The 14,961-nt window shown below is 39.9% G+C and overlaps 1 protein-coding gene across 1 annotated transcript in view; it reads right to left on the bottom strand.

The window, feature by feature from the left end:
* Nucleotides 1–569: 569 nt before the first annotated feature.
* map1sa (microtubule-associated protein 1Sa) overlaps nt 570–14,961 on the bottom strand; it is a 28,619-nt gene continuing 14,227 nt past the window's right edge. Inside the window, exons 3-7 of the mRNA XM_084416287.1 lie at nt 8,703–8,785; nt 6,312–6,452; nt 3,003–6,192; nt 2,386–2,582; nt 570–2,115 (exon numbers count right to left, since the gene is read on the bottom strand). Coding sequence (XP_084272413.1) covers nt 1,960–2,115; nt 2,386–2,582; nt 3,003–6,192; nt 6,312–6,452; nt 8,703–8,785 — 3,767 coding nt within the window. The 3' untranslated portion in view covers nt 570–1,959. The remainder of the gene's footprint in view (nt 2,116–2,385; nt 2,583–3,002; nt 6,193–6,311; nt 6,453–8,702; nt 8,786–14,961) is intronic.

The following is a 14,961-nucleotide window of genomic DNA, read 5'->3' as shown; positions in this document are numbered from 1 at the left end:
GCAGACATTTCATGCATTATTGTTGCAGGGAAAACCAATATATTCAAATAACTCAGATACACAATCAAATAACGCGGTCAAACACGTTCTTTAAAAGATCCTTGATTAAATATAAATATGTTTTTGTCTCTATTCAGTTTTGCATGACCTCGAAACCTAAGCGTGCACAAATATATTTTTGGTCATTGATTATTATCTTGATGATGAATATCTTTCCATTACACGAACAAGGATTCATTTTTGTCAATATTTTTATAATCATCTCCCCCACCCCCCACACGCTTGACACAGTAATAAGTACCATAAAATACAACTGTATCTAATCATGTACCATGGTATTCTTTTAAGTACAATTTATTGGCATGATATGATATATTGCATGAATATAATCATTCAGGTGCCATCTGATATGACTGTCATTATATTGCCACAGTAGCATAGTACACACTTGTATTTCATTGGTGTCAATTTGAAAGATTGAACTTTTTGTTTGTCATAGTTTTCTGGAGGATTTTTTGTGAGCGTCACTGCAAAAAAAAAAAAAAAAAACACACACACACACAAAGTACTGTCATTCTTAATTTATCAACTTTATTTGACATTTGAAAATATGCTTACATTTTGGAATCTCGTACTGATATATTTAAGCCTGTTAGTGACATTAGCACACACTTGCTATATTTATTTTCTTTTTTTGGCTGTTTTTCTTTTTTTTTCCTTTTAAGAAAAAAAAAAAATCTAAAACATAGTACTTGTACCTCATAAAAATCGTTTTTATCGGCTCAGAAAGGAAAACAATCAAAGTGCAATTTTAAAAAAAGTAACGCATAAACGGTCCCACTAACAGCTTTATAAAGGACCAAACAAAGAAAAACATGTTTTAATTGTGGTCTGGTGAGGCCCTTTCCATAAAACATTTTATTTCTCATTAAGTATTGCAGCCATTGCTGTGACAACAATGTGCACATTAGTTGAGCTGTCTACAACATGACATTCAACAAAAACAAGGTGATCAGCAAAAAGTATTCACGATTCAAACGACATGCTGCTTTTAGTGTTAGTCGATGATGGCAGAACAATAAGGCATTCATCTTTGTATACATATAATGTTTCTCCTCCAAAAGGAGCCAAGACAAGGGGCCTATTTTCAGAGTATTATCAATAAATGCAGAACTAATTTGTCACCTGGCTTGCACTACATATATGTTCCACGAAAATAAACTCTACTTTCCTACATAGTGTTTGCAATAAAATAGATCCTGACATTTTGAAACCACACTTTCCGTTGAACGGTTTAATCTAAAAATCGTCATTTGGTTCAAAGTACAACCTCAATTACCTTAGTGAAATTTTTATCGAGATGGTATAGCTTAGTTTTTGTTCATTAATTGACGAAGGTGGTTCAGTTTTGTTAAACAAAACAGATTTTACTTGCCTAAACTTGTTAAAGGTGCCACTGATACACATTGGCCCTGCTGTGCATGATTCAGCGCAGGATCTGTACAGTGAAACGCCATTTACAGACATATCAAGTGTTAACCTGGATATTTAACTCTATTCTACCATAGTTTTCCAAGGGGCATCTAAACTGTGCAAAATATATGTGTAAGTAATGTAGGACCATGAGCTGGTAACATCTAGAAATCAACATGCTAGATATCAACTAGATGCAATGAATTATATAAAATAACATAACCAAACTGCTAAAAATAGCAAAAAAAAAAGAAAATGGCAATGTTGTCTACCCTGTTCACACAGAATCCATAACACTTTAATAAGCAGCAAGTGTACATGTTAAATTACAGATAAAACATCATTGCTGATGAACTGAACCGAAATGCTTCATGGTAAACAAGGTAAAATGTGTGAAGAAACTGAGAGGCATCATTTTGCACATTATTTAGAAAGTGAACAGAAGTGCTCTAGTGACAGGCAAGGGGTGTGATTCTTCAGGTGTCTTTAAAACTCCACTTTGCATGCTGGGAAGGTCTCGTCCTGCATGGCGACAGTGCTGTTGCTTCCGAGTACTGTGATTGACAGATCTCGCTGCCGTTCATGGGTCTCCTGGTACCAGTTGTGCATAGTCACTGAATCAAAGGTGGGGATCAAAGTCACCTGGAAGTGAACGGAAAAACTATTAAACAATTTATCAGTAAAACAGTAACTATCTGACAGTCAACCTGTGCAAAGACCTGACACTATCAGGGTGAGTGAACCTTGTCAAAACTATTCCTTTAAGTTTAAACCATCCATACAACTGTATAAACAATGCTGGAGATTATTCAGAAGGTTCGGCTTTTTGTGTAATATTGCTGTATGTTCTACACCTTTTGTAAAGCACCTTGAGCTTGGGAAAGGCGATGAATAAATAAAACATCTAGTTACCTGAACATCTGGCCAGGATGCTTTGCCCTCTAAAAGAGAGTCGAGAATAGATCTCATGGCTGTTTTCTTGTGCGGCTCATCTCCACTAATTATATAGCAGGATGAGCGGAGGCGCCGGAAAAACTCCACATCGACAGTGGAAGCTGCCGAGCCAGAGGGCAAATATGCCAAGTCCAAACAGACTGCACTGACAGAACCTGCAAGGAGAGGCATTGACATTATGCACAACTGGACTTTTATTCCTGTATGGTTGAATGAATTTAGAGACACAACCTTTTAGGGAATCCAAGGGTTACGGTTAGCATGCTAAAATCCCCTTAGATAGAAATCCATCCCTCACTAATTGACTAATCCAGGGGTTCTCAACTCTAGCCATCAATATCCACTTTCTGGCAGAGTTTAGCTCCAAACTTGATCAAACTCAAATACTTGCAATTTTCTACTAATCCTGAAGACCTTGATTAGCCTGTTCAGATGTGTTTGATTAAGGTTGGAGCTAAACTCTGCAGGAAAGTGGACCTCGATGGCCAGAGTCGAGAATCCCTGGACTAGTCAAATGCCCAATCCCCAATAGATGTGCAATTCATATATTTCTGGAAGAAGCCATGAGCACTCACTGGATGAGGACTTTGAAAGCCCTGGTCTAGATCCACTGGTAGCATTGCGGGATCCAGGCCTGGTGTCCAGACTGGACATAGCCCGAAAAGTTCCACTGGTAGATACCGGAGCACCAGTCTTTGCCTTCCCACTTTGCGTTATGTTTGCAGATGCAGTCTTTGAGGACATAGTTGCTATTTTTTTGGTCTTTGACGTTACATTCTTGGAAGATCTCCCCTGAGCATCGGCCTCTGGGTCGGCCATGCAGGCACCAGGCTGGGGTGGCAGCGGTGGTAAATCCTTCATCGGGGCAGGTGGAGGGTCTTCGGAGACACGCTGGGAATTGTGGTGTATCGAATGAGTGCTAGGATGGTCATGAGGATGGTGGGGTGGAAAGATATCACTAGCTTCCTCATCAGAGTCCAAGTCCTCAGTAATGGAGGGACACTCTTCAGTGGCCGGTGGCGCATCAGAATCAGAAACCGAGATGAGGGAGACGCTAACAGAGGACGTTGTCTCCTGACCATCCACTGACTGATGATCACTACTACTGCACTGGTTCGGCTCTTGAGAGAGGTCAGGACTTGGGGCAACAACCTCACAGGACAGTCCCTGCTGGTTCTCTGGAGATTTGTGATGCTGAAACTCACAAGGTGAAACCAGACATAGATCGACATCATGTGGAAGGATGTCAATCTGTGGTCCAAAGAGGTGATTCTCAGATTCATCATATGTGTTTTGAGTATTAAGAGATGTTTTTAAATCCGTTTTTGGGTCGCGGTCTGCTAAATGTCCATTAGTGTATGCCAAATTACCAATCTCCTCCTGTGAATGACAAACAGGCACTTGTTCATAGGATAACGAATCATCTACTTCAGTGGAGTGTGGAGAGCCAACTTCCGCAGGAAAGGAAGTGAGGCTAGGAGAGGCGTCGGGTAGAGTATCTTTAAGTGAAGTAGAGGAGAGAAAGCTTGGTTGTCTATCTTGTGATGATATGGAGCTGTTTTCTAGATTGCTTCTCGAACAACCTGCCATCGAGTTCTTGCAGAATACCATCTGACTGTCTTCAAAACCGATACCAGAAGCCCTGATACCAGCCTTACAATCTTCGCCAGAGACCGGAGAAGCATTATTCTTCACAGAGTCCGTGGGAGAAACTAACTCGAGAGTTTTTTCGTCCAAGCTTGTACAGACCTCCTCTTTGGGGCATCCATTAAGCTCTGTTGGAGTGAGATCAAAGTTTACACTTCTCTCACTCTTTGGAGTCTGTGCAAGTGGGGAGGATGGTCCAATAGTAATGTTTGAGCCAGGGTTCCCATCCATACTCCGAAACTTCTCTGGACTTTCGTCAGTACCTTTTTTAGAGCCATTCACCTGCACATCGTTGTTGCCAGAGGCACATTCAGTTCTTGAGCTTAGATTATTGCCTTCAACATCCTGCAATTGTTCATTCTCCATTTTCAACTTTTCCATTTGTGCAGTAACATCCTCAGGCGTAGATGTCTTTGGCCGGTCTGCACTTGCTTCACTTGAGGATTTCAGATTGTCAGGCTCTTTTTTGTCTGGCTTTGGCTTCCCTTTGGGTAAAGGATCCTTTTTAGGGACCATCAAATCTTTCTTTAGTGAGCCATTCTTAACAACTGACTTTCTAGACTCTGCACTGCCTGGCAAATGTCCAGTGACTTTCTTAACATCCTTACCAAGACTTTTTGTAGTTGTTTTTTTGTCTTCTGGTTTGACCTCTTTCTTAACCTCTTTTTTCACATCGGGTTTAATATCTTTCTTAGGCTTTGCACTGAGATCTTTTTTCAAGGGTTCTTTCTTTTTCTCTACATTCTCATCCTTCTTTGCAATACTTGTCGGTGGCCGTTCCTCTTTCTTCCTAACTTCCCTCTTTTCATCTTTAGCAGGTTCTTTCTTAGTCACTTGCTTTTCAGGCTTAGATGGTCTTTGTTTCACATCATCTTTTGGCTTTGCTTTTTCCTCACCCTCTTTCCCTTCTTTTGGAACGGTTTCATTAGTGGATTTGGTCTTTGTTTTAGTGTCTTGCCTTTTCAACTCTACTTTGCTTACCTTGTCTTTGAGTAAGGCACTACCAGGTCGAGATTCTTTGGAAATACTCTTAAGACTTTCCTTGCTCCCAGCATGCTTTGGCTGTTTATCCAACTTTGATGTCTCAAGGTCCTTCAAACTAACTACTGGGTGTTTGAGAAACTCTAGATGCTTTAGTCTCTCTAAACCTTCAAAGATCTTGGATTCTGGAGTGCACCCAGGAAACAGAACCCGAATTATCTTTTCTCGAGGATTCGCTGGATGCCAAACCAACAGGGCACATATGGAGACCATACAGTCTAGAGGGATTTCTGAGGTTTTTATGTTTGGAGTGCTAGCAGGCCAAGTTTGCAAGAAAGCTTCAAGTTCTTTGCTACCTTTGACTGGATTGAGTACATAAAGATCTAGGCGACCTACACCCATCTTCTGGAAAAGAATCACCGGCTCGATAGCCGGCCCAGCAGAGCGACTGAGCTGTTCTGGAAAAATTGACAACCTTTCTAAATGCTGTAACGTTAGGGCAACTTGATCACAACTTCGAAGGACCTTGGGGTCAGTCTGCAATGTTTTGAGTCTTTCAGAAGCATTGAAAAATACAACCCCTAGTTCTGGCGATATTAGATTCTTCTGCCAGTCTTCATTACTCTGCGATCCAGCGGACTCCTCTTCTTCTTGTTGTTCAGCCACTTTTCTGTGAAGTAGGCTGTTCATACCAGGTAGATTATCCACACCAACATGGGTGAGCAATACTGAGTCGACTCGGTCTAAATGTCTCACCAGTTTCCAAAAACAGGATCGAGTATCAGACCCCCCATTGACCAAGACATTGAAACCATTCACAGCAAAGAAGGCACAGTCACCTCTTCCTCCAGGAAACACATAGCAGCAGGGACGGGACAGTTTCAGGAAGCCCACTGTACTGGGTGGCACAAGGAGATCAAAAGGCGACTGAGCTTCAAGAGACTCTGACAGATACTCGGTGAACTCCTGAAGGCCCTCCATCTCTGGTAGCACTAATGGAGGGTTGGTTTTAATTTCTATATAATCTTGCAAATTATGCTTTTCTAATTGAGAATTTTTCCACATCCCAGATTCTGGACAGCTCAGGGTTAGGCTGGCTTTCTGAGTAGGGTCTGCAGAGCTCAGAAGATCTCCAATCTGTGTAGGGAAATGGAAACTTTCATTAATTGGAGGCAATTCATTTGTTTTTGTGTATTTTAATATCAAAAGAGTAGAATTACTACATAATTAACTTGTATGACAAACAGATGACTGACCTCTTCATCTGTAAATATCTGGATAAAGTCATTTAGTGAAAAAGACCCAATTTGCAACTCAAGGTCTCCAGTATCTTCAACACATTGTCCAGCAAGAATTAGCAGCTTATGAAGAGACGTATCAGAAATGAGCCGACGGACCTACGAAAATAAAGACCAGCATCATAAAGACCACATTAAGTGCAACAAGTATGGGTTACACTTAAATATTATTGGAGAGTATAAGCAAGCTAACGTTGAACTATACAAACAGGTATTCAGCCCTCAAATCAAGTCCCTAACTACATTTTAAGAGGGATTAAAAGAAGACACTTGGCTGCTGCTCTGGATAGCAAATATAACTGGACAAGGTACTTCAAGAAATGCATCAACATCTCCCTATGTTTACACAGTCAAACACAGTTGGGTAAACACCAGTCAAATAGCTTTCATACATTTATCAGGAAATAACTGCAGTGGCCAGAGAACTGAGGGTGCAAGTGTGGAATTATACAGCAAAACCAATATTTAACCGTTTAAACATAAGAAAATCAATTGGATCATAAAAGCGAAACAGGGTTGGGTAATTTAGCTTTTAAAAAATCTTTATATTTGCACTTACATTTATTCACTAAGCAAACGATTTTATCCAAAGAGATTATCAAATGCGGAATACAACAAGCAATTCATCTTAAGGAGGAAATGAAGTGAGAAGTGTTGAAAGTTTCAAACATCTAGAATAGTACAAGCTGGAACAGGGAATGATTTTAGCAGTATTTTGATGCCTTAACATATATATTTTCATTCAGAAGGAAAAATGTAACAGTGCAGTGTAATATATTAATATTTATTGTTAAATATTGCTGTTTATAAAAATAATCTGGCAGGGACTTCCATGCGCATGATTTAAAAAATGTATTGAATCAATGTTTTGGCTTCTGAGGTTTAAATCAAAGAGGATATGGTTTTAACAACTTCAAACTCTAAAATATTACTTACAAAACTGATCTATCGATTTATTTGCCCAATAAAAAGATAATTAACATCAAAGTGATATTCACAATGTTGCTAAGTTTTATATTAGCAGCCCTGCTCCAGGTAAACTAGTTATTAGGGCCGTTGAATAAAAATGCGCATTTCGAATATTCATTAAATTTAATAAAAAAAAGCTGCATATACGAGTGCAAAAACCGTTCATTCGAATTTTTGGTGTGTGGTGCGCGAGACATGATGATGATGATGATTGTGTTTTAGACAAACAATATGTAGATGTGTCGTGAGTAGATGTGGATTGTTTCTGAATGGCAAGTTTGCTATTTTGTGTTCATGTAGTAACGTTACCAGGGTGTCTACAGATATAAACAAGTTAAATTTAAGACTTTTTAAGACCTTTTTAATGCCACTTTGAATGAAATTTAAGACCAAACCTGCGATGGAAATACACCTTATATTACATGCGTATATGTAATATTTAACCTAAGTAATTGAAATAATTTAATATTCACTACTTGTTTATTGAACTAAAATCAATGTAACATTTGCAGTCGTGAGAATATTCAGCAAAATTGCTCCCGTCATGTTATGTTACTTAACTATATCACATGTTATAAATAAAAAAACTCAACATTTAGAATTTTTACCTCAGTATGTTTCTTCTGGGAGTTTTTTTGTGTTTGCCGTTATGCTCATTTGTTTTGATTTCTTCCTATAAAATCTATCACAGAGACAAGCAGTGCGAGCCTCAACAGGGTTACCAAAAAAAAGCCTACATTATCATTATCAATAGCTGTTTAATATGTAATAAAATCTGAATCATTCTCGCGATTCGATGCTTCACTGGTTATTTGACGGACATTAGGTCCGTCAGACTGGATACATTTTAGTGTTAACGTGACCAGAAATATTTAAGACCTATTGAATCTGAATTTAAGGCATTTTAATACTTTTTAAGGCCTTTTATTAGGAAAACTTTATTTAAGACATTTTAAGACTTTTTAAGGACCCGCGGCCACCCTGGTTACACTACGCAGTCTGTTGAAGCGTGTTTTCTCTGGTTACTGATGCACATACACAGTTTTATGCACTATTGTAACCTAATTTCCCTTGCATGCACATTAAGGAAATTATATTTTATTTAAGAGCACTCGTTTCAAAAGTGAAGGCATTTTAAAAAGTGAATGTCAATATCAATAAAAGATACGATGCTTGATTTGGTTTATTTTCTTGTACCCCCTTGTGTGCATAGGGGACGATACAGTACTTTTTCCTCTTAATATTGTCTTCAGAATTCGAATATAGCTAATATTTAAGACAGAAATATGAATTTGGCCACTTTGACAACTCTACTAGTTATGCTAAGCATGTGATGATATTAGTGTGTTGCAAACTACACAAAGCACTTAAGACACTCACCTCTGAACAAACCAAATCATGAGATGGGTTAACGATCACCTGGGTCTCTAGCACATCCCCGCTGTGCTGCAGTGTCTTCTGGCCTGTGGATGGAGACAGAGTGGGAGATCTTTTAAAAACGTTAGTCCATGAACACTAGGTGATTATTTTAATTGAGTATGTACAGATACACACAGTGGCCACAGCACAGTGACAATTTAATGGAAATAACAGACAGTCTATGAGCTCGTACACATTGAGCTATGGCGCTGGCGCAGGTTGCATAAGTTTGAAGATTTCCTGATCCGAATGGTGTGAAGTCCAAAACCACAGCAGCAAATATCATCATGTGGGTTTATTGCTCTAGATGAAAGGTTCTACTTTACTTCCTCAAACTTGTATTTTCATTTTTTTCAAGCTGTGGATTAGGAAGTACAGGACGTTAAAGGGGTCAGAAAAAGGATGTTTAAGAAGACTAGCTGCGTGACATGTTCCTGTCTTCTCCACAAACAATGAGCAAACGTGAGCCGAAGGTAACTCTAGCCTTCTGCTCGGCACCATGACGAGTCGAAAACACATGGTAGGAAGGCCTCTCCTTCCTTCCTGTAGCAGACGCTGAGCTATGACAACATCTTTGCAGCCTCTATCAGTCAACAGACAAATTGACAAACAATATCTAGGTCTCCAGAATAACAAATGAAAGTGGAGGCACTGGAGCCGCTCAACTGCACAGGTGTGGGTCCTTTAAATTAAAAATTAAAGGATGCAACCAGAGCTATTATCAGTAACAAAAAATATTAAATATGTTTGTGTTAAAGAATGCGGACAATACAATCTAAATATAAATAGGCCTAATGCTGCCTTGGAAATGTTGCCTTGGCAATAAACAGAAATAAGTTTAAGTTGAAGCACTAAAATTATTACCTGGAAATAAATTAACTAAAACTAACTAAAACCGAAAAAAAAAAAAAAAAAAATTTATGTAATAAATGAATGTAATGACAAAAGCCCATAACAAAATGACTAAAATTAAACTTAAGTCTCAATATTTTTTAAAACATGTAAAATCTACACTGAACACAACCAATAATAGTCATATATAGTCGACATATTGCATCAATACATGCAGGACATATCTAGCCTTTAATGGGATCAATTCATTCAAAGAGAAGAAACTCGAGACAAAACAGGAAATTATATCATAGAGAGGACTCTGGCAGAAGGTCATGTGGTCTTTTAGGATATCAGAAAAAAATTATACATTTTCCATGAAAAGGCAAGATTACTTTAGTTTGGAAAATGTCATTTGGAGAAACTGTCTAAAAATGTATGAATATTTAAAAAAAATAATACATGAAAAATATTTCAAAAGTGTTGTTCAAGAGGTCTACATTCGTATGTTGTCAAAGTGTAAAGAAATATTTTATCACTTTTCATTTGATGGCAACATCACATGATATTTTAATGACATAACATAAAAATGTAAACCTATTGAATTTTATATGCTAGAAAAGACTAGTGGATGCATATATATATAAATAAAATACACACACATGCATATATACATGCATATATATAATAAACATATATAGAAATATTTGCACGTATATATAATTTATTATATAGAAATATTTCATATATAGAAATATAAAAAAAATTCTTAAATATATGCGTGTGTGTGTGTGTGTGTGTATTTATACACACAATATAATAGGCTAATCGTTTCACAGCCCTAAATATGTTTGATCATATAATTATTTTATAGTGTAAAATATGTGTTTGAAAGCTTCAATTTTAAAATATTAAAACACATTCTTGAATCCTTCTAGGCGTATTCAATGTTTGAATTCTGGTGCAAAGTGCCAAAGCAAATCCATACTTCAGTTAGAAATCAAGGGCATGAATACGGCACCTGCAGAAACCGTGTCCCAGTACTGTTGTTGTTTACCAGAATGATAAACTCCAGCGAAAGCTTTCCTCGACTCCCTTCAGCGTATCTCTGATGATCTTATCTAACAGCGATTATATGCTGTGGCTGCCCTTCCCCAAACACACAAACAACCGCAGCGCTGACTGAAACTGCGACAGCTCTCAGAGCAGAGACATGTGGCCGACGACAGAAGCACAACAGCATATGGAAATAACAGTACTATTCGTGTTGTGTATGGGACATGATCAAGAGTACTGGGGCTCAGATAAGCACATGCTCCCAGCTGGTCCTGTTCTCCGTCACTTTTTGTGAATGGGTGTGAGGGGTTTAATCTGATCTCTCTGGTGCTAGCTTTCACAACATACCGGCGGGACCGGCTGCTCTACAGCTGAACTACAGTCACACTATTGAGAAAAAAAAAAGTTACTAATGGGGATGTTAATACACTATATGGACAAAAGTATTGGGACACATCTCTTAATTATTGACTTCATGTGTTTCAGGTCTGTAAAATCAAACACCTAGCCAATGCAGTCTGCATTTACACACATTAGTGAAAACACTGTGTCGTTCTGAAGAGCTCAGTGACCTCAAGCGTGACACTGTGATTAGTCAGCTCTTGAAATGTCATCCCTGCTAGATATGTCTCGCTCAACTGTGAGGGGTTTCATTGGAAAGTGGAAGTGTTTAAGAACAGCAGCAACTCGGCCACAGTGCAGAAGACCATGAGCGCTGACAGGCCTCGTTTACACGTGACCCAATTCAGATTTTGTGCTCATATGTGACACAGATCGGATGTGTTCTATGACCGTGTAAACGGGGGAAAAAACGCATGCATTCGGATATTTCGAGATCGGTTTCAGGCCTCATTCATATGTGGAAATAAGTCAGATATGTGCCAATGTGACTGAGGCATTAGGCTACGTCTCCGCAGTACAATGACGAGAGAAACCCCGACGCGGATCTGCAAAGGGACGGATGGCACAAACGAAACGTTGTGTCGTCGTCGGAGAGGAATGTGGACAAACGTTGACAACATATCAAAGGTTGGCTTGCTCATCCTAAAGTTTCGGACCCACTGCTCCTCGTTAAGGCCCGCCACAATATGCAATGCATTGATGATGGCCCCTTTCCTCCTCCGCCTCAAAATCATGGTGATGTTTGGCGAACTTCGATATAGCGCAAAGCTAGCATCAAGCTCATTTCTCGTTCGTCCATCTGTGCAAGATCCCCCTTTAAGCATGCGTGATGTTTCAGATACAGCAGTATGACAAGAGTAAACACATGATTCAGATATGGGTCACAATTGAAAGAACGTGTAATGCCCGGTTCAGATTACACGATTTTTTTTGTCTGTTACGATAGTCACGGTGTCAGATTACGCGATTTTGACTCCTAAAATCTTGCCGTGGACAAGAAACATGTCCGACTAGGGCTGCACGATACTGGGAAAATATGCGATATGCGATATTGTTGTTGAGTATTGTGATTACCCTAGAGAAATGCTATTTTTATTACAAATTTTTTTTATCATTTATATATTTATATAAACATCAAGAATATGATCTTCAGAAGAATATCTCAGTTTTTTTCATAAGGAGTTAACGTTACACATGCAACACTCTGATTAATGGTTGTCTGTGAAACTCTTATTGTTACTTGGCATTAGCAGTTTTGGTAGATTTGGGCTTACACTTTCTGAAGTCTTCATATATCTCCCTAAGGTGGCGTTCCAGATGACTGTGGAGATTAGTTTCCTCTCGACGTGGCCAACATTTTTCGGCACGACTTAGTGACACCGTCACTTATGTTCACATATCGTGTTTTTTGCGCTCAAATTCCGCAAGCTCACGCAGGTCATGGTTGCATAGCAACGACAGACGCAAGCGCTTGTGGAAAGGAGGAGATAGCGGCGCGGGCGCGCTTTCCATGTGTTTTTAAGACGCGATATGTGAACGGCCCCTTTCACAGTACCTGCATTTATGACACGTCTTCTCTATTGAAGCCAAAATATTGCCATATTTCAGACGTACAGTTCTCTTAAGGCACAGGTTCTTCGCTGTTGTCATTCTCCTCGCTTGTTTCTACTCCCGTCATTAGTTTTTATTTTCCTCTCTCTGCTCTGAGCCACTAGGTTCCCCTTTGGGCCCGATCTAGCCAATAGCATAATAGCACCTACTGGGGAGGCGGGTTTAAAGATAGTAAGCCCCCATTTGATTGGTCGAATTTGGATAAACAACCTATGCATGCATCACACAAACGCTTGGCACATAAAATAAATGCAATTTATCGCACCTCTCTGCGAAACGGATATCGCATATACTATTATAGCGTTAACGATAATTTTTCGATATATTGTGCAGCCCTATGTCAGCCTACACCAGGCATTCTCAACCCTGGTCCTGGAGGGCCACTGTCCTGCAGAGTTTAGGTCCAACCTTGATCAAACACACCTGAGCCAGCTAATTAAGCTAATTAAGCCTTTCAGGATTACTGGAAAGCTACAGGCAGGTGAGTTTGATCAAGGTTGGACCTAAACTCTGCAGGACAGTGGCCCTCCAGGACCAGGGTTGAGAATGCCTGGCCTACACGTTGCTTTCCGACCAGTCATCACGTGCTGTCTCACACACACACATACACACTCACTCGCGACGGAACCGTCGTGGTAGTAATATGCTAGTCTTTTTATCGTGATGTCGTGAAGCATCGCAGACGCGACGTCGGTTGTCGGCCACTATGACACACTATACGAGATGAAGCGATCGAATCTTGCGTCCTGACGCCCGTTGTCGTTTACAAATCCCCACGACACCCTACGTCAAACGGATCGAGCCGAAATCGGGCTAAAATCGTATAATCTGAACCAGGCATTAACAGACGGTCAAAAAATAAAATAAAGAAATAATTCGGATATAGGCAACAAATCAGAATTGGGCATCAAGACCTGCAGTGTAAACGAGGCCATAGTGTGTAAAAGTCGCCAGCGCAATGTTACACACTTCCACTAGCATCAATATCAGCACATGAACTGTGCGGCGCCGGCGGGAGCGTCACGGAGTGGGTTTCTATGGCCGAGCAGCTGCAAGCAAGCCTCACTTCACCAAGCGTGGGATGCAGTGGTGTAAAGCACAGCGCTTCTGGACTCAAGCAGTGAAAACCCATTCTGTAGAGTGACGAGTAATGCGTCTCCATTTGACAGTCTGACGGACGAGTCTGGGTTTGGCGGGTGCCAGGAGAACGGTACCAGCTTGACTGCTTTGGGTCAACTGTAATGTCTGATGGAGGGGGGATCATGGTGCGGGGTTGTTTTTCAGGGGCTTGGCTCCTTACTTCCAGTGAAAGGAAAACGTAATCCTTCAGCATACCCAAGACATTTTGGATAATGCTACTTTTGGGAACAGTTTGGGGAAGGCCATTTTCTATTCCAGCACGCGCTCCAGTGCACAAAATAAGGTCCATAAAGACATGTTTCGATGAGTTTGGTGTGGAGGTTCTGACTGGCCAGCACTGAACCCTGACCTCAACCCCGTCCAGCAGCTTTGGGATGAACTGGAACGGAGATTACGAGACAGGCCGACATCAGTGCCTGACCTCACAAATGCTCCACTGGATTAAATGGAAAAAGAAAAAGAAAATCCCACAGACACTCACCAAAATCTTGTGGAAAGCCTTCCCAGAAGAGTAGGAATGCCCTGTTGCTGTAATCATCAGGTGTCCCCAAACTTGTCTTTTTAGACAATCAAATTATATAGTTAGAGGAAGATCTCAATCAGCATGGCAGCATTAAACTTGAACACAAACTAATAAAACTAAAAACACTGAACCTACATACAAAAAAAACAAACAAACAAAAAAACAGCTGTTTGGGGCAAATATGAACAATACCATAAAGTAAAGACAATAAAACGCTACAATCGGACTTTGAGCACTATTAAGTATATTGATCTTTGTTAAATGTTACTTGGTTAATAAAAATACAACTTGAAAATGAATCTTTTCTCTAGATTGAGGCAGATCTCCAGAAACAGAGTCTCTTTGGTCTTGGGGAAAAGAGTCACTACTGCTAAAAAGTATACAGAACCCAAACATCTATCAGACGGGAAAGCTGGGAACCCATGAGGGACAAAAAGACTCACTAATGGGGTTTTATAATTCAAAAGCGTTTGATTATACCTTACAATACCATTATAGACGCACTGTGGAAATAAATCAGTGTCCAGGTACAGGATAAAACAGCTTGACAAGAGATAGACTGGCATTCCTGAACAGCTGCTCAATGATTAGTCAGGATTAGTCAGCATATGTGCCTGGAAATGACTGGGACAGTGTATATACCTGTCCCATTCAGCC

This window comes from Rutilus rutilus, assembly GCF_951802725.1.
Source record: "Rutilus rutilus genome assembly, chromosome: 8".
In the NCBI taxonomy this organism is placed as follows: Eukaryota; Metazoa; Chordata; class Actinopteri; order Cypriniformes; family Leuciscidae; genus Rutilus; species Rutilus rutilus.
Note: the sequence above shows the minus strand (reverse complement) of the source record. Positions and strands in the feature narration are given on the sequence as shown.